At 40.2% G+C, this 24,492-nt stretch overlaps 1 protein-coding gene across 3 annotated transcripts in view; it reads left to right on the top strand.

Moving 5' to 3' along the window:
- The first annotated feature begins 4,332 nt into the window (after positions 1-4,332).
- MED23 (mediator complex subunit 23) overlaps positions 4,333-24,492 on the top strand; it is a 42,326-nt gene continuing 22,166 nt past the window's right edge. Inside the window, exons 1-13 of one of the 3 annotated variants that reach the window (XM_075414047.1) lie at positions 4,333-4,464; positions 7,680-7,711; positions 7,821-7,908; positions 8,691-8,815; positions 8,960-9,071; positions 9,849-9,947; positions 10,519-10,620; positions 11,430-11,499; positions 13,002-13,114; positions 14,339-14,434; positions 15,010-15,027; positions 21,563-21,763; positions 23,248-23,391. In XM_075414047.1, coding sequence (XP_075270162.1) covers positions 4,405-4,464; positions 7,680-7,711; positions 7,821-7,908; positions 8,691-8,815; positions 8,960-9,071; positions 9,849-9,947; positions 10,519-10,620; positions 11,430-11,499; positions 13,002-13,114; positions 14,339-14,434; positions 15,010-15,027; positions 21,563-21,763; positions 23,248-23,391 — 1,260 coding nt within the window. In that variant the 5' untranslated portion in view covers positions 4,333-4,404. The remainder of the gene's footprint in view (positions 4,465-7,679; positions 7,712-7,820; positions 7,909-8,690; positions 8,816-8,959; positions 9,072-9,848; positions 9,948-10,518; positions 10,621-11,429; positions 11,500-13,001; positions 13,115-14,338; positions 14,435-15,009; positions 15,028-21,562; positions 21,764-23,247; positions 23,392-24,492) is intronic. The other 2 variants (XM_075414048.1, XM_075414049.1) reach the window with 2 other exon arrangements.

Consider the following 24,492-nt stretch of genomic DNA (forward strand, 5'->3'; position numbering starts at 1 on the left):
CAATGCCCTGGCCATACGCCAGCCCAGGCACACGGCCAAGTGCTGTTAAGGAAAATGTTTGCAGGCGCAGCAAAGGAAGATGATAAGCAGCGCAGCAAGCAGCAGCCACTGATAATCCCTAGACTGTAACATACAGCAAAGCAAGCAAGTCCCCTGGCAAGCGCAGGAGCCTGCTAATTAATAGCTAAACAGCTGTGACAGCTATAAATCTGGTCCAGCACGTTCCGATCAATGCTGTTGTTATTTCAAACTCCTCTGGCCCCGCGCTGGGTGCCAAAAAACACGGTTGTGGGTTAAGCTGGGTAGGCAGCTCGGCCCCACGCAGCTGCTCACTCACTCCCGCCCAGTGGGACGGGGGGGGAGAACTGGAAGGGTAAAAATGAGAAAACTTGTGAGTTGACATACAGACAGTTTAACAGGTAAAGCAAAGCTGCACACAGAAGCAAAGCAAAGCCAGGAATTCATCACTGCTTCCCATCGGCAGGCAGCTGTTCAGCCACCTCCAGGAAAGCAGGGCTCCATCACAGGTAACAGCTACTTGGGAAGACAAACGCCCACACGTCCAACTGTCCCTTCCTCTTTTTTTTCCTCAAGGTTTTATTGCTGAGCACGATGTCATACGGCGTGGGGTATCGCTGGGGTCAGCTGGGGTCAGCTGTCCCGGCTGTGCCCCCTCCCAGTCTCTGTGCACCCTCAGCCTCCTCGAAGGAAAGGCCCTGAGGCTGTGCAAGTGCTGCTCAGCAACAGCTAAACCAGGGGGGTGTTATCAACATGGTTTTCATCACAAATCCAAAACACAGCACCATAGAAGCTACTATGAAAAAAATTAACCACATCCCAGCCAAAACCAGTACATAAATTTACAGAAGTAGCAAATTTGACCTCTAAGAGTGTGAATCATCGGTGTAGGCACCCAGGGTGAAATTCTGCTCCTACCGATATCAGAGAAAATAATTTACCAAATGGAACAAGACGTGATCTTATATATTTGGCTTTGCTACTTTTGCCGAATCGTTGCTCTCTTCTCACAAACACCACTGCCCACGTGATTAATCTCTATGAAATTTCTCACTGATAAAATAAAATAGGTCAAGGGCACTCATCCTACCTGGCCCTCAAGGCAGAATGGTGGGCACTCGTCTGAGTGCAAAGGCTGCAGCTCCGGCTGTGGGGCTCTGCACCACCTACCCCAGCGGCGGCCAATGCCTCTGCCCAGATGGAGCTGCTGAAGGAAGAGGCCACAGGGCAGACCTCAGGCTGCAGAAAGTGCCTAGACCTTTCTCCTGGGGCAGGGACAGGTGGCAGACCTGCCTGCAAACGCTGTGCCCAGGGGTAGAACCTCCTGCAGCAGGTGCCTGAGGTGCAAGGAGGCAGTGAGAAGACTGCAAAACATCAGGGAGGCTGGCAAGGAGGTAGACAGCTGTTTCCAAGCGCAGTCTGCAGTGGATCCACAGCCCATGGCCAAACATCAAAAAACTCCCCCACTGGCACACACAGAAGGGAAGGGAGCCAATAATGCAGGAGAATGGAAGCTTACAATGGCAAGGACCATTGCAAGGACCTCAGCAAGTCTGCTGACAACACCAAGCTGTGTGGTGCGGTCGACACACTGGAAGGAAGGGATGCCAACCATCAGGACCTGGAAAGGCTGGAGAGGTGGGCCCAGGTGACCCTCATGAAGTTCAGCAAGTCCAAGAGCAAGGTCCTGCACGTGGGTCGGGGCAACCCCAAGCACAAATACGGGCTGGGTGGAGAATGGATTGAGAGCAGCCCTGAGGAGGAGGACTTGGGGGTGCTGGTTGACAAGAAGCTCAGCATGACCAAGCAGTGTGTGCTCACAGCCCAGAAGGCAAACTGCTTCCTGGGCTGCATCAAAAGCACCTCGGCCAGCAGGTCAAGGGAGGTGATTCTGTCCCTCTACTCCACTCTGGTGAGACCCCACCTGGAGTCCTGCGTCCAGCTCTGGAGCCCTCAGCACAAGAAGGACATGGACCTGTTGGAACAGGTCCAGAGGAGGGCCACAAAAACGATCAGAGGGCTGGAACACCTCTTGCCACGAGGAAAGGTTGAGAGAGTTGGGGCTGTTCAGCCTGGAGAAGAGAATGCTTCCGGGAGATCTTGCAGCAGCCTTCCAATACCTGAAGGGGGCCTACAAGAAAGCTGAAGAGGGACTTTTTACAAGGGCATGTAGCGATAGGGCAATGGGTAATGGCTTCAAGCTGAAAGAGGATAGATTCAGATTAGATATAAGAAAGAAATTATTTACTATGAGGGTGGGGAGGCACTGCCATAGGTTGCTCAGAGACGCTCTGGCTGCCCCCTCCCTGGAAGTGTTCAAGACTAGGTTGGGCGGGGCTTTGAGCAACCTGGTCTAGTGGAACGTGACCCTACCCATGGCAGGGGATTTGGAACTAGATGATTTTTAAGGTTCCTTTCAATCCAAACCGTGCCATGATTTTATGATTCTCTGCCAAATGCAGGATCATAGGTAGTTCAGTTTTGTTAAAATGAGATCGGGTTAGATGAGGGGTTAATTTAGGAGATAAATCATCATTTGGATCTCTTATGGGGTTCAAGGCTACCACGTGGTCCAGTTTTAAAACTCAAAAATGAGTCTAGCATTTGGGCCAAGTTGCGGACCAGGACTCTAGTTAAAGTTAGACCAAGTCTGTCTAATAAGGATTAGATTTGGGGTGGCATGGTAAGCACAGTTTAGAACAAAGGTTGGTTAATGACCTAAAATCAAGATAGAGTCACATTAGGCACAAAGTTGTGGACAGATTGTGGCTTAGTACATACTAAGACTGAATCAAGATCTGGAGCCCAAGGCATGGTTAGGCACGTCTGTTGGCCTGTGAGGGTGACCAAGCACTAAAGCAGATAAAAGTTAGAATAGCAGACTGGTCCTCAAAATAAGCGTAAGACATAATGACGAGTAAAACAACCTCTTAGGGGCTTGATTTCCAGTCTTATTATGGGTCACTATGGGAATGGATTAGTAGCTTGGCATAGAATTAGTGTAAATACCTACCCTGAGCCAGTCTGCCCAGGGTGGGCAAGTACTGACATGAGACGTTGCCTGGACATCCAAGCACATGTCAGATTGTACTGCAACACACTTTACATAAGCACACAGTGAGGAGTATAATGAACATTTCTCACAGAAGAAATAGCTTTGTGTTAAGACTGAGGGCAACACAATCGTAAGAGCAACACGAGCAAGCACAAATGGACCTTCCTCTATCTTATAGCCTCTCTGTTTCCAGTGACGACTCATTACTTGTATACAGAGCTAAATACTGTACAGGTAAGCATTATTTGTTTCCCAAACAAGTATTTCCTGTTACTAAGAAGAATGCACTGACTTCAGTCACGTTGGCTACAGCACATGTCTCCACTAGCTGCGCAAGTCCTGGTGCCCCGCATATCACAATCTCCTGGTGTACTTTGAAAATTTATTTATAACATTTCTCATTGCCTAAGTTATCTGTTCTTCCGGGCCTGTTTACATAAAAGCTGTTTGCGTTTACAATAATCCTCTATCCAGTTCCACGTAAGCTTTTCACCTACGGGTAATGCCCTGTTACTGTCCACTCTGCTCCAAGCCTGGGAAGGTTGATTTCTCGCTGCTCTGAGGCCGTCACCCAGCCGCTGGGATTCGGGATGACCAGCTTGGTCTCTCCGCCGCAGACGCCAGCCTGTGCCAGCCACCGGCCGCGGCTGAACGCGGGCTCAGCGCCGGTGCTGCCCAGCAGCCGCGGGCAGCTCGGGAGCGCGGTGCCCACCCCGCAGGGACACAAAGCGCTAAAACTGCCTTGACTTGGCATTCTACATTTATCTGAAATCTAAAAACCACTGCGCATGTACGAAGCATCCTCAGACGTTTCCAACCAAACGCATTTTCAGTTTATCCTAACTTTATGACTTTTTATGGGAAATAATAATTCTAACGTTTTAGTAACTACAGCAAACTGTAGTCTCATAAGAACGCAAGGAACCCTCACTGTAAGAACCAGAATATGGATTTTGTCAAATTATTCTAAGAACAGGTTATTCAAAACCCAAAGAAGCCTAAGCAAATATTTTCGTAAAAACAAAACCCCAACTCCCAGACTTCAGACGGCAGCTGCCTTCCCCCCTCGGCTCCCGCTCACTTCCCCCGCCGCGGCAGGGAAACGGCCCGGGGCTGGGACCCGAAGGCCCCGGTGCCCAGACCCGCCGAGCCCCGGACCGGGCACGGCGAGGCGGGCGGCGCCGCCCGGAACGCTGCGACCGCCGGAACGGCCGGGCCGAGCCGCCCCTTCCCGGGGGGGCGGGATCGGGACGGAGCTTCCGGCGGGGAGACGGGGCGCCGCGCCGCCGTCTCCGCCTGACGGAGGGCCCGGCGGGGTCCGGCCCGGCGCCATGGCGATCCCCATGGTGCCTATGGAGACGCAGTTACAGAGCATCTTCGAGGAGGTGGTGGTGAGTCCGTCCCCGGAGCGGGCAGCGCCTTGTGGGCAGGCCAACCCGGGCCCGGGGCTGGTCCGGGGCCTTGCGGCCCGGCGGAGGTGGGCCGGGGCGGGGGGGGGAGCATCCCGGGGAAGATAAAAAAGGGGAGAAAGAGGAGTTTTTATCTTTCTGGCGCACTTGGTGCCGTGAAACACCTCCCACCTTCTCGGCGGGGGTTCGGGCCGTTCGCGCCGGCATCGCGGACTGAGCCCGGGGCACCGGCGGAGGGGGGCGGCTTCGCGGGGCTGAAACGCCCCTTTGCTGGGGCTGCGTAAGGAAACTGGCGCGGGGCGGGACTGGGCGCAGAGCGGGGGGAGGCAGATCGCCTGCCCGAAACCAGGTTACAGTGTGCTGAGCGTGCCGTAGAATAAGCAGTTTAAGGAGACGTTTGGAAGGAGACTGTGAGAAGGTGGATGTCTTGAAGAGACATTTTTCTTCAGCCAACAGAATGGCATGAGCAAATCGTGGGAATACAACCACGTGATGGTACCTGCAAGATGAAGCATAGTTCGGTAGGTCATTGGACTAGAATAGAATATTTCAGTTCGAAGGGACCTATAAGATCATCTAGCCCAACTGCCTGACCACTTCAGAGCTGACCAAAAGTTAAAGCATGTTATTAAGGGCATTGTCCAAATGCCTCTCAAACAGTGACAGACTTGGGGCATCAGTCATGTCTCTGGGAAATCTAGTCCAGTATTTGACTACCCCTTCAGTAAAGAAATGCTTCCTAATGTCCAGTCTGAACCTCCCATGGTGCAGCATTGCCACGTCTCCTATCACTGGATCCCAGGGAGAAGAGCTCAGCACCTCCTTCTCCACTTCCCCTCCTCAGGAAGCTGTAGAGAACAATGAGGTTGCCCCTCAGTCTCCTTTTCTCCAAACCAGACAAGTCCAAAGTCTTTTCCCATTCCTCACAGGCCATGCCTTCTAGTCCTGCCGCCAGCTTTGTTGCCATCCTCTGGATGCATTCAAGGACCTTCACATCCTTCTTAAGTTGTGGGGCCCAGAGTTGCACACAGTACTCAAGGTGAGGCCGCACCAACACTGAGTATGGCAGGACAATCGCCTCTTTTGACTGGCCGGTTATGCTGTGTTTGGTGCACCCCAGGACAAGGTTTGCCCTCTTGGCTGCCAGGGCACACTGCCAGCTCACACTGAGCCTGCTGCTGACCAGCACCCCCAGATCCCTCAAGCTCCCTTTCTGCAGGGCTGCTCTCCAGCCACTCTCTCCCAGCTTATACTTGTGCCTGGTGTTCATCCACCCTAGATGCAGAGTTCGCCATTTGGACTTATTAAATTTCATCCCATTAATCATAGCCCAGTGCTCTAATCTATCTAGATCCCTCTGCAAGGCCTCTTGTCCCTTAAGAGAGTCAGCAGCACCTCCAGGTTTGGTATCATCAGTAAACTTGCAAGTGGTGCATTCAACTCCTGCATTCAGGTTGTTGATAAATGTATCGAACAGAACTGGCCGTGGAATTGAACCCTGAGGGACACCAATGGTGACTGGTCGCCAGGCAGATGTAGCCCCATTCACTACGACCCTTTGAGCCCCTCCCTTCAGCCAGTTCTTCACCCAGTACATCACAGACCTACTTTTCCCACAGCTGGACAACTTATCCAGAAGGATGCTGTGAGGGAGAGTATCAAAAACCTTGCTAAAATCCACAAGAACTACATCCAGTGCCTTCCCTTCATCCACCAGGCAGGTGACCTTATCATAGAAGGACATCAAGTTAGTTCAACAGGACTTTCCCTTTATGAACCTAAGTCATTGGGTCAGTAAGTCATTGCTTTGTAGAGCACAAATCAGTGAGCTTCTTTGGTAGATATGGGTACTTCATGGTCTGAAACACTGGGGTGGCAGTAGTTGGTGATGTCCTGAACGGGAGCCTGAGTGACCTTTTGGACAGAGGAGGCTGATCAAACTGCCTGAACTGGAAAGAGTGTATAGGTCTTGTAGAGAAAGGTAATTGAAAATTATGTCCATATGATGAATTTCAGTAGAGGGAAGATTGGGGTTTTCTTTCTGTTTGAAGTTTGCATTATAAAATGCATGATGTACTTTTCTTAGAATGGTGTTAAGTTCCTCATAGCATGTGGATTGCCTATACCCTCTTGTTATCTCATTTTGGCACTGGCATTCAGGTTATGTTTTCACGTTTGACATTGTGATTTGACTGTGTTGTCACATTGGCTGTTTCTGAGCAATGTTATTTGCCTAAAGTGTTTATGTAACAAGAAAAAAGGCCCTTAGAAAATTTCATTGCATTTTTGAAGCTGTAACTGACAAAATAGTAAGTGGTTACTTTCACTGCTGCTGTTACCAACTTGATGGACAGCAATGAAACTTACTTAAGTTTCTGTGCCAAACAGGTGAGCACCAGTTTCTCTTTTGCTTCTTGAGAAAGCTATGAGTAGCAGTGACAGGCAGTGCTAGACTGTATGATTGAAAAGGAGCACCAGAAAGATTATTTTATTACATGTTCTTATTTCCACAACGTAAAAATGAAAATACATAGTGGTCAGTTATAGATCATATCGGAGTATAATATGAATTTCTTATAGAAGGTAAAAAGAGTTCTAGGATGGTATTTTCCAGAACCTCTTTGCTGATAGAATAATAATAATGTAGAAGGCCTTGAGCAAAATGGAGTTTAAAAAACAAAAAGGAATATTTTAGAGGAAATAAACTGGATATTCACATATAGTCTTTCACCTAGTACAAGACTATATAATCATTCAATGGAATTTAAAAATCAATGGATCTAAACTCAGCTGAGAAAGTAACTGTATATAATCTATTTGAGTAACTGAATGTCATGGAATATAAGTGGGACAAAAACTTAATGGGATTCCAAAATATTAATTTTTTCAAAGTATGAAAGAAGAGCTGCAGTAACAGAACTGAAAAATTTCTTAAACTTTGGGAAGTAATCTCTAGGTGTTTAGAAGGAAAAAAACAAACCAAAACAAAGAGCCTTAATCTGGATCCACAAGGTATATTGTTTATATGAAAACAAAGCAATCTCAACTTTGGAAGAGTCTAGTGTAGCAGAAGAAATATGTCTGTCTGGTACATTCCCGTAACAGTACAACTGTTACTCTTTTGTGCTTCGTCTTGGTGGTGTGATATGCATAGAAAACCTTTTCACAATAGCTCACTCGAGGTTTTTCTCTTACAGAAAACGGAAGTAATTGAAGAAGCTTTTCCTGGGTGAGTGCAATGTTAGTTTATTTGTGCAAGACCTTCTGTATACGTGTATTTTTCTTCTTGAGCTCTTTCTTTGCATCCTGCTAATAACTAACATTCTTATTTGCATTAGTATGTTTATGGACACTCCTGAAGATGAGAGAACCAAACTGATCAGCTGCCTGGGTGCTTTTAGACAGTTCTGGAGCAGTCTTTCTCAGGTTAACATTTAATTTGTTGCTTACATGTACTTTATACTTTTTCAATATAGTGAAGCCTTGTCTCATAGACAGACACTTAAGCTGTAAGGTCTGTGTCCAGTCATTCAGAATCTGGTTTCAGATTTGCTGCATTAAAGAATATAGGAAGACTATGCAAGAAAAAAAGATGAGTTTTGACATTTACAAGATTAAGCAGTTGTTTGGCAGAGGTTGGTGTGCAGTGCAAATAAAGATAAGCAAATGGAAGTATAACAGTAAAGAAATACACAAAAAAAGGTAGTTTGTTACAGGATTTCTAGTAGAAGTGAATAAATAGGGAAGGAAAAAAAAAGAAAATAGATGTTTATGTTCAAGAAGTACCTTCCAAAAGTTAGATACCTCTAGGGACTCTTCTGTAATTGGAGACCTAGTCATCTTTGTTTTCCCTGAATTTGATTGTAACTGTGAAAAGGAAACATTAATATAGAATGGTTCTGTTTTGCTCTATTCTGTGCTAACTTTATACGTGAAAAACAAAATTGGCTATAGAAATCAGTGTTTCAGCTTGGAGGTGTTTCCAGTACTGGACAACTTGACAACTTCTGTTGAACAACTGGACTTCTTCAAAATAAAATCAGAAGAGTTGAAGGGAAGACTGTATGTTGGATAACTGAACAACTTCTACCATTTACAATCTTGTTCTTCTGTTAGTTTCATTTCTTCATGGTAGGATACTATATGAATTTGACAGTTTGTTTCACTACCTGTAAGTACATTCTTTCTCCCCTCTACTGTTTTTTCAGGAATCCCATGAACAGTGCGTCCAGTGGATTGTAAGATTCATTCATAGCCAGCATAGTCCTAAAAGAATTTCTTTTCTTTACGACTGTTTAGCAATGGCAGTAGAAACTGGACTTTTGCCACCCAGGTAAGCTATGTTGGAATGAATCGATGATTATAATACATGGAAGTTGTAATATTGGAGCGTATTTTACAATGACATTGTAAAATTATTCTGGAGAGCATGTGCTTATTATCTGTCATTCATTCTTGCATTGTCTCCTTCTGCTAGAATGGTTTGTGAATCTCTGATAAACTCAGATACGCTTGAATGGGAAAGGACACAGTTGTGGGCATTAACATTTAAACTGGTCCGGAAGATTATCGGAGGTGTAGACTACAAGGTATCTTCCCCTCACTACTGTCTTCGTGATATGACATGTTATTTTCTGGTTTTGTTTTTATGATTTTATGTCAGAAACATCCAGTGTTTCAAAGTGTGCTTTGATTATGAAAGAAAAAAATATTTCAGTGAGACCACTTTTAATGGTTTTTTATAGGTGAGTGTTACCTTAAGAGATAATTCTGTGTGGACAATGTAATTCCTCTTACTCTTTTCGCTATTACACAGTCATCTTCAATCCCTCATTCACTTACAAGCTAAATAGCTCTAGTGAAGTTTCAGTAGTGGTACACATGGAAAGTAATACTATCAAGCATTAAAGCTGAAGTTCTTGCATCTGCTCTGGCCCCTGTTGCTATGTAGGAAAAAGGTCCTGAAAGATTTATCTTTGGCAGAGTATAACAGAAGGAGTAGGAAACCATGCATCTTTTGCAGACAACAACCTCACCAGCTTTGGTGAGTGTGTTAGAGCAAAAAAAGTAAAATACAACATTGTACTTTGGTCAGTCTGCACAAGCCATTGTAGGTTGGATATCTTTGGGTACACATGAAAATTTCAGCAGTTACTTTCTCGTCTGGGGTATCCTAGGGTTGAGAAGCTCCATAAGGAGTTTAATGTCATTAGTGTTTACATTCTCAGTAGCAGTCTGTCTTCTGACACTTAGCAACAACCAACTAATTTGTCTGTCAAAATATTGTCTGACCATATTGATTGCGTAATCTTTCTGCCAAAAATAAAGAATCTCTGGGAATATTAATTTTGTGTGCTGTCTTTTAGGGTGTGCGTGATCTGTTGAAAGTGATCCTGGAGAAAATCTTAACAATTCCAAACACTGTGAGCTCAGCTGTTGTACAGCAGCTTTTAGCAGCGAGAGAGGTAACTGAATTGTGTGTTATTGCTGTAGAGATAGGCCTCATTCTTTTGTCCTGAAGGAGTTTCTAATAGCTGGGATGGCGCTCTCTGGGAGTTGGTACAGTTCAACAGCAAAGACTTACTCTCTGTGCTCTAATTCTTTTCTGTAATTGCATTTTATACAGTAAACAAAGAGCTTTTGGGGAATATTATAGATAAGCACTAAAATCCCTAATGGTGAGTCAGGCCCAATGTTTGACTTGCCTGAGGTGAAATGTATAAGGTACAATATTGAGATTAATTTATTTTTCTTCTTAGTGGATAAAAGTCATAATTGCTTTTAGTAGTTTGTAGGCAGATGTACAGGCATAGTTTATTAGGCATAGGCTTAAGTAATAGGCTTAAACAATCTAACTTACACTTGTACAATTAAAAACAGGTTTTAAACTAATGTAGTACTATCAGAATACAACTTAAGAAAAAGTATTTTGATTCTTACCTTTGTTTTTGTGGGCTGCCTCAGACTAGTAGACAGACTACACCTTTGTTTAGCTTATCCAGAGTCTTTTACACTGATCTCTTTTTTTATTTATAGGTAGTAGCCTACATTTTGGAAAGAAATGCATGTTTGTTACCTGCCTACTTTGCAGTTACAGAGATCAGAAAACTATATCCTGAAGGAAAACTTCCCCATTGGGTAATGATATGGTACCAAATCATGTAATCTGGAGTTTTGTTCCACACAAAACAAAATTACTTTTTTTTTTTTTGAATAAAGTTTAAATGAAGATTTTAAATCTTCTGTTGAACAGTAAGCTCTGTGTTTAGCCATGTAAATTAAGATACAGTCTTGGTGTGATTGCAGCAGCAGCTCCTTGTGTTGTTGCATGAAATTCGTGACATAGTTTCGACCCATGGCCTGATGTTCAGAACTCTTGAAGCACTGAGTTGGTTTTGTTGAATATATTTGGAAATGCAGGTCATGCTTACCTACCAGACTGTGCGTTCTCTATGGCTTCAAGATATCTGACCAGTGTTTTCTTTCTGTTTAAATTCAGTTATGTAAAAATACTTTGGGGCTGTGGTGCAATGAAAATCGTCACCTCTTCCAAAAAGAATGTAATGATGATCCAGTTTTTAATTTTGTATTCTGTTAAAACAACTAGGTGTCAGGAAAAGGATAAAATCCTTAGTCCCTTGAATTAATGGGAAAACTGTTTCTGACTTCTTTTGAGCCAAGATTTAATCCAGAGTGTACTAATCTAGGTCCTTTGTCTTAGTGGAATTGTAATCCAGAGACAAGCAGAGATTTGTTGTGAACAGGAATTGTAAAGCTTGTCTTAAATTATCTGTTACTAAATAGTATGTGCTGAAATAATAGAATATGCATAGGAGACACAGTTTGATGTATAAACTCTCATTTGAGTGCAAGTCTTCAATATTCCTTATCAGTAGCTGCAACTTAAACCCTTAACTTACTTTTTTTGTTTCCTCCTTCTCACCCAGTTACTAGGTAATTTAGTGTCAGATTTTGTGGACACCTTCAGACCTACAGCAAGAATAAATTCCATTTGTGGTAAGAGAATGACTTAATGAATGACTTCAGAATAAATTAACTTATTTTGAACTGGTTTTTTTCTTACAACCTTTTGGGGCATATATTCATCTTAGCAAAGTGATTCAGAGCTTATATTTCATGTAGTATCTTTAGTCTTGTCAGTTTGTTCTCAGGCATGCTTCTCTTAAGTTTTTGTTTTGGAGGGGAAAATTCATACTGATAAGATTATTTTTTTTTCGCTACAAGCTGGTAGTGGAAGCGTGCTACTTGTTACATGGCCATGTACTTTCTAACTACAGTAGACATTAAGAAAACTGTAGGTTTTCTGTGCTTATGGACTTTGAGTACTGGCTGTCCTCTTCTGTGAAGGAAAAACTCATCTTCAGTTATTGCTAGACATCTGAAGATTAAAATTCGGCTGTTACAATAGTGATGCCTGTTGCTTTTTTCTTCAAAAAGAAAAAATGTCTTCTGTTTGCTATGTGAATTAGTATCTTAATAACAGCTGCACTTTATCTTAGATCTGAGCAAGATTTATTGCAACTGAGCTGCTTCAGTGCAGAGATTAGGCATGTAAATTCATCTGTAACGCTACAAAGCATTTTGTGTTTCAGAAGCATGTAGTTATTCTCCCACTGAAAGCGTGGCATAGCTTTTATGCATATGACTCGCAGGGATCACACACAAGTTTTTACAACTCATGTATGTGAAAATGACCTGTGTAGATACGGCTGAAGGGGAGAAAGAAATATTTCTTTACTTTTTGTTTCATCTCTTAGTGCTATGTCCAGTCTGGACGATGGAAGTCATGGAATTTGAACTGACATTTAGATCAAAGCTGAGGCACCTAAATTTAGATACTAAGACACGGGTGCACTAGGGGCTCAGGTCAGATGCTTGTGTTCAAGCAACTGAAATAAATCCCAGGTGTCTAATCTACACTGATTAACAAGTCTAAATTTGCCCTACAAAAAACTCTTCTTAAGTGATCAGCTGAATCACATTGGCCTACACTGACTGAATTGACTAGATCTCCACTGACTGTAATTGTAGTAGAGACACCTGTATTTGACTAGTTTAATTAACAGAATCCTGCCCCCAGTTTATCTTACAAGGTGAATGAAGGAAAATGGAAAGACCAGATTATATACTTAAATTAGTAATACTGTTTTCTTTGTGGAAAGGGTCAGTGTACCAAAATTAAATCCCTAGGTCAAGCAATGGGAATGGAACAGTCTTCTGATAACCTAAAAGGACACTTTGAGATGAATATTTTCAAATACTTCTATTTTCGGGGTACCCAGTCTGAACAAATGGGGATTTTACTCCTTAGATGTTTTATAATGTGAAAATTAGTTAGAAAAATAAAATCAGCCTGAAGCAATCCTATGATAAAAAGCTTTAAACAATGGAATTGTAAGGAGAGCATAAAAGTGGCAAAGGCAAGTTTTTGCATCAGAATGATTAAACAGTAGGCCAGTTTCACTGTTTTAGAATTTATAATGTTTCATTGCATGTAGGTCGCTGTAGTCTTCTTCCTGTGGTAAATAACTCAGGTGCCATGTGTAACTCGTGGAAGCTGGATCCTACAACCCTTCGTTTTCCTTTGAAAGGTCTCTTACCATATGATAAGGTATGCCTTATTAAGCTTCTTAAATATGTTACATTCAATAAATATGAAGCTTTTATATCATTGATGGGGGGGGAATAATTTCAGCGGTGAGTATCTGATTGTTCCAGCTAGGCTATCATTGAAGATGTAGATGTTTTCACTGTGTTAAACATTTCAATGATTTCAAGCTATACGTGGAGGACTTTTAAAGTAGTGTGCAGTATAACTGCTGCCCAGGCTGCTGAAGAACATGGGATGTTTAACGCACTTTGGAGGTGTGTGAGAGAGCAAGCGAGAGCAGAGAGTTGATTGGAAAATTAGTTTAGCAGTGGGGAGATGAAAGAGAATGGGAAGATAATTTCTTCTTTTCTGTGCCCTTTGCCTTTGTTACTCCATAAGAAAGATAATTTTACAATTCAAACTTAAATATGTTAGTTTATTTAAACTTAAAACTCTGAGTGTGAAATAGTGGTGTAGTGAAAGAATTTAAAAACTGTAAAGGATCAGGACAAAAATCCATGTTGTCCAGCATCCCATTCCCCGTATCCTAGGTGTATAAGATATAAAGATAGTATATCTAATGACATGTATAGTGTTCACAGTCTACAGCCATTATAATTTTGGGTGTTTCCCGAGACAGATTTGGTTTCTATATATTTGGTAAACCTTTCTCTTGCAAATATTTGTTCAGTCTGGTCTTGAGCATGTGTAAACTTTCAGCATCCTCAGCATCCCTTTGACAAGGAGTCCCACATTTCAGCTTCATGTTGCATGAGGAATTGGCTCCTCCTGCTTGTTTTGAACCTAGCTTTAAGCAACTTTTTTCTTGAAAGGGACTGAGTTATCGGAAGATACAGTGAGCCGTTGTTCCACAGCTCCTTTCTCGTGCTACCCATGATTTTTATGGATCTTAGTCATGTGCTTCCTCAGTTGTCTTACCTAACTTCCTTTCAATTCTTGACAGTCTTCCACTATTTCAAGGCTGTTTCAGAAAGGGTGCCATCCTTTTATTTGATGAAGAATGTTCTTCTACGTGGTCCCCATAAAGTCTGTCACTTCCTAAGGGCTGTGATTATTTCCTTCTTTCTTTTGGGTATCAGAGAGCAAAAAGATTTGCCAGATAATATATACCTGCATAAATTAAACATTCATTCTTATGTTGTTTAAATCAGTTAAACGTAAACTCGGTATCAAACATAATCTTGAGGCAATATATGTTTGTATGTGATTGCTTTTTTTTTTAAGGATCTCTTTGAGCCACAGACTGCTTTGTTGAGATATGTGCTGGAACAACCGTATTCAAGGGATATGGTCTGCAATATGCTAGGTCTGAATAAGCAGGTACTGTACTATGCTGTAACATGTGATTGAATTCTGCATAGAATCTGCACTATTCTTTTTCTCTTTTCTTTGCTATAGCTAACTAAGCAAAACAGTTTAGGTCTGGAGAGTGATTTTTTTATTTTATTTTTGGTTTTTTATGAGATCATGTTAGGTTAATTGGACACTGTTGTTCCTATCATTTGTATATTGATTTACTAATGTTGAATTGAAAAGTAGATATTTAAAATATGATTTTTTTTTTGCATTGCTTTTTTTTCCTATAAGGCCAGCCTCAAGTATACCTTTGACAGACAGTAGGAGACTGCTAGCTCAAACAACAAAGAAGGCTATTGTTCATTAGTGTTTAAAGCATTGTAGTACTCTGTTATATTGGCATGTTATAGTACTAGAATAGTGAAAAGCTGGGGTTTGTTTTGTTACTTTTTTTTCTTTTTATACCTTAGAATGGGAGGGCTTAGTCTGACTTGGGGTTCCTTGAGGCTGGCCTCATAGTCACTGTTTTGTCTTTTCTTTTTTTCTTCCTTTATTTTTGTTCTGTCCTGTCTTGTCCTGCCCATCCTCCAATGCTCTAGACCTTGAACATTGCTCAGGTATGTTCACAACCTTACTGTTGTATTGTGACTAACGATACGCTGGCCGCTTTGTAGCCACTGATTCCAGTTAGAGAATACATGTACAGTCAGGGCTTGAAATTGGCAGGACCATTAGTCAAGGGCAAATTCTCGCTACAAATCTCTAGAGATATGAGAGATGTAGCATAAAGCTGCCAGTCAGTGGTCCTTTGGTCCTGAAATTTTCGTTGGAATGGACTGCTACCATCTCCCTGAACAGTCATAAGAACTTTTACTTTGTCTGCTGGAATTTTCAGATGAGGAGAGATTCTTAGTTCGAAACTCCTTTCCTTATGCCAGTGGAAAAACATGCACTGCACTTGATTGTAAAATGATAAAGCTGTAAATACATCATTGTTTTCATTAAAAAAAAACCAAACAAACTTTACTAGTGGAATTTTCTTATCATTAGGAAGCCTCTGTAACAAACATCCCAACAGGCAGTTATAATATTCTCCAAGCTAGGTAAAAGAAAGGTAGAGCAGAATACCATGTGAAAAGTAGTTCCTTAAACTTTGACTACTTGCTTAAGTAAGTAAATAAACACCTGAGCAAATCAACCAAGTGGACTTCTGCTTGAAATTTGAAATTATGGGTATTATATTTACAGTTGATCCCTTGTTACAATAATCAATTCCACACTTACTTTAAAAAGCATTGTTTAAGATTTGTAAAATAGCGTTGCTGTTTGCAATACTATAGTGAAGGTTGTGTCAGTGTTTCCATTTAAGAAACTTTTTTCAGATTTGTAACTTGACTATAGAATTTACATAATCCTGAAACCTTGTGTATATTTCACATTGTAAGTGAAATACACCAGTGCTCTTTCTGGATTGGGACAATGTTTTTTAATGCGCAGATTCCGACATATGGGCAAACAGTACTCTGTGTTGTGTATGACAGTCTTTTGTATTTGAGACTTAAAGCAGCTGAAATGTTAAACCCTGGAAACAAGCTGCTAGGTTTAGTGTTGAAATGAGCAGGATTTATATTCTGTGTATATTTCTGTGTCTACATTCAGTTAGTAAATCAACAATTCCTCTATACATCTTGTAGCTGGTAAATAATACAAGATCTAGACAAAAAATACATTGAACCCATTTTATTCTTCTAACTATGGATGGTCTGTGCCTTCAAGTCAAAAAACATTGACGCTAAAAATGCTGGTTTTTAACTCCTGCTTTACTGTCCTCTAAAAGTAATTGAAGAAAATTTAAACTACGTAATAAAATATATTGAACTGTACTTCTTAAAATGTGTTTACTAGTATAGGCATTCCTACACAAAGTTTCAGCCTGGCGTGAATTTTTATGGCCAAGGAACAAACTTGAAGAATGTAGCTTATAAAGGAAATGCTGACAGAACATGAACTATAGCTGTGCTGCTACAGTTACACCAGCATAAAGATGTTTGGGCTGTTGAAAATCTGTGAGTCAATAATGGAATTATAGAGTAGGGTGGTGTAGTGGTATAGAACAGGAAATAATGTTCCATTTAAACATTAATATGCTCTGTTTAAAACTGTTGAAAACATTTAAGTTTTACTCGCTTTTAGGTACAAATTAACTTCATGTTGTAGTTGAATTTGTTAATGTAGCCACCTGACAAAAAATGGTAGGATGCTTTTCAGAAGTTGTATAACTGTACTGATGCTTTCAGTAAAATGGCTGATGATTTTGTGTTTTATTATTAGCACTGAACTAACCTGCAGAAATGAGTTGTCAATACAATAGAAGACACTTAGAAATGCAAATAGTGCCAAGTTTGTTTCAAAATAAATACAGAATCCCCTCAAAGCAATGATCATTATTTATTTATGATCAATAATTATTTATGTGAAGCTGCTTGTATGCCCTGTCAACTATTTACACAGATCCAGTTGCAGGATTGGAGCCTTCATTTGAATCTTTTGGCATCACAAACTAGGTATGGTTCCACCAAATTTGTCCTAGTGCTCAAGTATTCTCGAAGATGAACAATGAAATTTTGTGGTTCAATCTTAAATAAGCAGATCTGTGTTAGAAAGCTTTTCACTCAGGCAGTCTCTTGAGTTGTGTTAAAAAAAACCCCACCACAAATCCAGCTGTCCTGTTAACTTTGCCGAGAGAAAAATAAAGGTAAAATTTGATATGTTTATAGATTCATTTGTTCCTTTCAGGATTCTAAGTTTTGCTGTGGGATTTTTTGTGGGATTTTGTTGTGGGATGAAGTTTTCTTATACATTTATCAAGTATATGGCTTTAAGTTCAGGTGTAATTATATAGACTTCAAAACATCCCTTCTGTTGGAGTCTGGGGAGATGCTACTGTGTACTTCGGTGTGGGACAGTACCTGCTCTTGTATACCTTTTTGAACTGATCTAGAGGAAGTAGAGATTTAGATTGTATTTTATCATGGTTTACGGTTGGACTCGATGATCTTAAGGGTCTTTTCCAACCCAAATGATTCTGTGATTCTATGTCAATTTATATTCTGCTGTTAGCTGGGGTCATACTCCCAATTCTTAATTATATATTAAATAATTTGTTGGGGTATGTAACAGTCTGTTTTTTGGACAATGATCAACAGTTCACAGTGTCTTAATATACTGATGCCAAGTTAACATTCAGTTTAGAGATCCTACAGTTGGTTCGTAAAATGAAGCTTTAGTAGTGTCTGAAGGACGTGAAGTAACTTGAATGTTATGGTTTATATCTTTACCTTCTTTATATGTACAGATTTGCGTGAAGAATAAAATGCCATTTTTGCTTGCATAATTGCAGTCGGTATTGTATTGCAGTCCTCTAAAAAACGAAAAACTTTTTGTAAGACTTTGATTTCTCTGGGCTGGGGAATATTTGAAAGAGGAGGTAATTTTCAGGCATCCGATTTCTGTAATGTTACACAAACTTTTAATTAGCGGGTATGATACTAATTATTTTGCTTTTTGAATAGTAGATTTGGCTGGTCACCTTCTAAACCAGCAGTGATGATCTGCAGGTTTAAGGAGGAAATTATCTATGCCATACTCTGTTCAGGTGAATGTGTAGTTATATTCTCTCCTACCTACAAACCAGGGTAGTTTGCTTGGGGAAGATGTTGTTTGTTTCATGTCTATCCATGCGTTGTGTAAGCAGAATCATTAAGTGAAAAGAATGGCATAATGCAGTGTTCAAAAATTGGCTTTCCTGTCCCTTTTATTTTTGAAGTATTGCAGGTTGATGCTAGGAATTTACTGTCCAATATTATTAGTGTTAACATGGCAAAGTGCTTAAATTAAGGGGTATGATTATTTTTTATGTATTTCTGATTGTAAGAGTGCACCTTGAGAGCACTTGAGTGCAACTTGTAGAAACTTACTCCATTTTTTAATGAGGAAAACTTGAGAATGCCCACCAAACTTGCTAGAAATAGGATCAGGCATAATGTAAACAACAAGCTTTAAGGTTTTGTGTCTTGGTAGCATACAGTTTTGGAAAATGGAAGTGAGAGGGGAGCTATAGTTCTGCCTTGTATTAACTCCTTCAGGCATTTAACTTAAACATTTTGAATTGGACTTTTGGAGACACCATTTACTCTTGCAGAGGTCTTGGGCTCTTCAGTTTGGTCTTCTGAATCTGTTTCTAAAGTGTAGATATTTATTAAATATTTTTCAGCTAACTGTTTTTTACTTAAAATATTGCAGCTAGCCTTACTGACTCCTTAAATTACTTTTCTTTTAGGGAATACTTTCAATGATACTCGCCACCCAAAAAAAACCAAAAAAAACCCAAAACCCAAACCAACTGAAGCTTTGATCCACTTAAAAAAGTACCACTAGTCTATCAGAGGGCTGATCTTGAGAAATTTTAGTATCAAATTCTCACGGTAGCGCTTTTTTCCCCCCTGTATTTCTTTATGGTTTAATAATGTTTTCAATGAGATTATGTATTTGTCAGATCTTTAAATATTACTTTCAGGGCAAAATGGAGAATATGTATTTATATAACTAAGTAACAAAAATTTGAATAATGTTCTCTTTAGGAAAAAAGCATAGTGGTTTTGAATGCTATGTTTGTCCATAAGTAATCCAAAACAGTGGTCTGAGGGGGGTTGTTTCTGTTTGTTTTGTTTAAACCATACCAAAACATGAATTCATACTTATTTGTGAGGGGAATCAGCTCTCGCCTATATTTTCATTTGTCTCAGTAAGTACTGAGATGCTCTTTCAGTAATGAGCAATTAATATAGCAAGGCCCCAATCCTGCAAATTCTTATGTAGCACAGTATTTTATTTCTGAGTGCTCCAAAACTATAGATACAAAATTGGTGCAAAAATGTATATTCACTGGAAATACAGAAAAAAAATGCCAGAAAATTAAATTCATGAAGATAGAATGTGAAGTACTGCTATATTTCATATTGAAAATTGTTCTTAAGGAATAAAAGCATGATTTTCAGAATAAAAGCGTGAATATATTTTTTTAATTTCCTAGCTCATAAACTTTTCCAAATCTTAAAATTTTTCAGAATAGTGAAAATTCCTACTGGAAATTCCTACTGGAAATTCTGGCTTTCTTTTCAACAGTAATATTTTCCTGTTGTATTCTTTGAATAACTTTGTTCTGAATGAAAGTAGCCTAACATGATTAGGCTTTTGGACATTAACCCCGTGCTTAGCAAACTATTAAATTTCAAGCCCTGTACATAGTAGTTTTGCATGCTGGATTATAAACTAGTCTAGTGCTGTCTGTTGCACCCTGCTCTGCTTCATAATTAGTTGCTTTGGGAGGGGGAAAAAACCAGACCACAAAAACCCCAAAGTATTCTCAACTGGTGGTATTAATACTGCTCTCTGTAAACCTGTAACGTGGTTGATCTGTGATAATGGCGTTGCGGACTGGAAGAGGTGGTGAAACTGTAATTGATGCTTTCTGTTTTAGTTAGAGGTTTGTGTTAAGCATGCTTCAGGAAAGCACAGCTGGAATTGTAGCTTTCTGCAGTTTTGAGCTGGCAAAGAGCATGCAACAGGGGATGCTGTTCACTGTATTTTGTCAACTTTTCCCATTCTTACATGTTATTTTTAATTGAAGAGAATCTCTTTTTTTCATGGCAAAAGACTACCATCGATGAAGGTAGAACAAGCATCTCCTTTCAGCATCTCTCTTTCCTTTTATTATTTCTTCCTTATTAATTAAAAGGGGTTTTTCAGGCTGCCTGGCTAGTGAGTCAAAGAACTCATCTAAGACATCCCTAAAATGTTTTATGAGTGATTTTGGGTGATCTTTTAAAACTTTTATTACAGATACCTTTTTGCCTGTAGAAGGGGATACTGCATTTTCATGATTAGTGTTTGAGCAGCTCGGTTCCTTTTCTTTTGTATCATTAAAGTAATAATGTGTTCTTTAAGGCTGCATTATGTTACAGGCATAAGATGTTTAGAAATAAAAGTGACCATTCCTGAATAGAGATTGTAATGATACAAACAGAGGTTAGATTATTTCCGAAGTGCTAGCACTGTCCTTAGTAATAGTACTTTGTACAAGTGTAACTATAGGAATGCGGGATAATAAAAGGTCGTTGCACTATAGAACTTCTAATATGTGACATTATATTTGATGGTCGTAAATTGAAGATTATAAGTTGAGTTCCAAACCACGGGTAATGGGCCTGCTTTACATACATCTGTACACACAACGTATGTGTCTGAATATATAATGCATTCCTTACTTGATCATTCTTAAAATCCATCAGGGAAGGTCTATGTTTTAAATGATTTCTCTGTTTGCATAGCTCTCTGTGGAGGTTCTGGCAGTCTAACATCTAAATGGCTTGTCACTATGATACGTAATTTCTGTTCTATTCACAACATGTAGAACATACCACTTTTATCAGATTAATTTGCACGTCTTCTTGATCTTGTCTTGTAGCAGGTGGTGCTGTGTCAGTAGGACACCACCTAATTATGGGGATATTAACCAGGTGTTAATTCTGCTGTTGGTTGTAAGTGAGTCCAAAATGAGAATGAAAAAGAGAATACTCATAAAACACCTTTATCGTGTATTGGGATGTATCCTCTGGGTTTCATGTTATAATTGTTAATCCTTTTTCTTTATGGTGATCCCTACTTTTAAAATGGACTTAAAGGAGGTAAGAGGGAAGGAAAAAAAAACCAAACAAAAAAAAACCCCAAAAGAACCCCTACCAGTGTGTTAAAAAAATGGACTTAGTTTTCAGTGAATGCAAGATCAGAGAAATAACATTCTGTGTGAGTTTATTAAAAAACACAGGTAAAAACCCTAGATGTTATTTGTGCATTGATGAGCTGTGTTTTGGAACTGGTAGGGAATTATGTAACATCTGATAAAATGCGAAAATCATCATTACCTGTAACATAGTGCAGCTTTAATACACTGGCTTATCCTTAACTTAAGTTCAGACTTCATTTCATGCTTCCCAGCCTTCTGTCAAAATACTGTACTGTAACTGCAGTTATACAAGTTCTAAAGTTAATAGCAAGGCTTTTGGAATACTGTATCTGATCTCTGCCTTACAGCACAAGCAGCGCTGCCCTGTGCTGGAGGACCAGCTGGTGGATCTTGTGGTGTATGCCATGGAACGGTCTGAGACTGAAGAGAAATTTGATGATGGTGGAACCAGTCAGCTTCTGTGGCAGCATCTCTCCAGCCAGCTCATTTTCTTTGTGCTCTTTCAGTTTGCAAGTTTTCCTCATATGGTCCTGTCACTCCATCAAAAGGTAAATTGTTTGTATCGCCCCCACGTGGTAAGAGAGATTTTAAAAAGAAAACAAAACAAATTAAAAAAAAAAAAAGTCACTGACCCCTGCAAAAAGTACCTTATGTGTAAAAATCAAACATTTCATTGTTGTGCTTTGTAGAAGTCAGTCAGATTCTCAAATTATGTTGCTGTAAGCTAGGTCTGTGTCTAGTATATTCAGTTACAGGATGTTGCATTACATTTGAATTCAAAATGTGCTAGTAACTAGAATAATGAGATAAACTGGTGTAGTGCAGGAGATCCGAGTACTGTGCTGTTGCATCCAATTTACAGCCAAGCTTCAAGCAGAGCGAATGCTCTCTTGGGTTTGTGAGCTAAAGAAACATGCCATCTAAAGGGATGCAAAAACTTATGGTTTGTTTGTCTAGTCAATCTAATCAAAGCAATCTAATCAAAGATCATTTGTCCAATTACAGTGATATTGGCAATCACATATCAAAGTTGTTGCTGTTTCCCAGTAATAATTCCGTTAAAACTGACACACTTTCTAGTGTTTACCCTTTTCTCTGGTGCTCAGTGCCTCTCTGAATTCTAAAGGTGGTGGTGCCAGTCCTCCAAAAGAAAGGAGAGGAGGGGTTACAGTAAGTCAGCAACATCCTGAGCAGTTTGCTGAGAGAAAGTGTGGTGTCAATGCTAGTAAAGGGTTGTTCTTTCTCCTGACTATAGGATTAGTTTATGGCTGTTTCGATACAGTTTCTAACATGTGCTACACATTGCTCCATCTTCATTTGTCCGCACTTCCACATTATATCAAAATTTACTATGTATATTATTTTTCACTTGTATTGGATTGTAATTCTCTGCGTTCTTTGGTATCCCTGAAATTAGTTTTACCAGGGTTGCATTCCTTTAATTACTGTTAATGAACCATTGAAACAATAGATAGTATACAACACAATTGCAGAAATCTAATCTAAAACTAACACAAGCTAGAAAATAGTAGAGGTTAAGAGTAGGCTACTGGTTATTAGAGAATTGCAGTTACAGAGAAAGAAGTTAAATATCCAGACAGGTCCAGATGAAGCAAGCCCAAGTTGTTCTGGATCAGAGACTTTCTTTATAGATAGAGTTAATATAAAACCTGTGGCCTGCTGCTAGCAATAGCAGTACTGTACTTGGCTACAAGGCTACAAAGTGACAGTCTGAGTCCAACATTTTAGAGTTGCTAATTTTTCAAAACAGTAATCCTGAAGAACTAAATAAATTTAAAATTTCACCGTTAATTGTAATGGCCCTCCCAGAATCTGTTTCTGTGTAACAACTAACGTACCTGTTTTCCATCTTTCTGAAAACACAATGTACATTGCTATCTAAGTTCTGCTGCAAAATTCCCAGTAATCTGTGCTGGAACTATTCTAGTCTGCCCTTCTACATTTATAGGAATCTTTGCAGTGATTTTTCTTCTGCATCCAGTATTTCTCTGTTACTGAGTGTTTTTGACAGTTGGCAGGCCGTGGTCTCATTAAAGGAAGAGACCATCTGATGTGGGTGCTACTCCAGTTCATCTCTGGCAGCATCCAGAAGAATGCACTGGCTGACTTCCTCCCGGTTATGAAGCTTTTTGACCTCCTATATCCTGAGAAAGAAGTAAGTCTTCTCTCTGAAATGAAAAGTTTTATTTTTAGTTCAACCTGACACCTTCATATGTCAATACTACTGTCATTCTTGAGTCACTGTTACAGCAGCATGCTGCATAGTTGGATAGAGTTGTTTCATAATTAAATGAAATTTTTCTCGATTTCCTAGCTGTGTTTTTCCAGTAACCACATTTGTGCAGTATTTTCAGGGACAAAAAAAGACTTGTGTTAATCATCTCTTCATTGACTTTGTTTTGACTGAGATTTTGAGGAGTTTGTTAAAGTACTGAGGATACTACTAAGGAATAATGTTGTGGAGTTTCATTGTTACTTCTGGGCTGTAATATAATAATACACTGAGAGACACTTTCAGGTCCAAAGAACTGAACAAGACACTTCAAATTTGTATTATATTGGTGACTACTTAAAATTCATTCTGCGGTAGTAAATCACGTCCTAGTCTTGCTTTGTACGTTCCTCTAGAATGAAGGTTCCTGAGGAAGGGGGAGTTAGGAGAAGTTCTTGAACTTCCACGGTGACAGCCTTGTCAGCATGAAGTCCTGATTGCTTGCTCTTGTCATAGTGCCTTCTATTTTGGGTCAGTAGATATGTGAGCACAAATATGTGCTGTACCAAACTGATACATACGAATTTTCCCACCTCTTGAGTTAGTTTTGACCCACAGAAATTCTTCAGTACAAGTTGTTTCATGAGCTTGCAGTTGCTTTTGTCAGCACAAAATGTGGGAAGAGTGACGGGACTATGGGCTCTGAGTTACGCTTGTTTAAGGTGTTTGTGGGACCAGAGCATTTCTAAGGATGCAATTTAACTGTTCTCTGCAGCTGTTGCTCTTAAGAGAGTCTGTCTATATTCTCCCCTTGATCAGGTGTTGCTGTTGTCTCTCTTGTCCTATCATTGGTGCTTGTGCAGTAGTAACTGTACCAAAGGGAAAGAAATGCAGATGTTGGCCAAAGGAGAGAGCCAGAGTGCCTTTTCCAATGACAGTAATATACCCAAGTCCATAGCCAAAACCTTTTGATTTTTGAGGTGTATCTGTTCCTTTTCATAGGAAAGGTATTAATCTTTAAGTATAATGGTGATGCTAGACAAG

This window comes from Opisthocomus hoazin, chromosome 2 (genome assembly GCF_030867145.1).
Source record: "Opisthocomus hoazin isolate bOpiHoa1 chromosome 2, bOpiHoa1.hap1, whole genome shotgun sequence".
NCBI lineage: Eukaryota > Metazoa > Chordata > Aves > Opisthocomiformes > Opisthocomidae > Opisthocomus > Opisthocomus hoazin.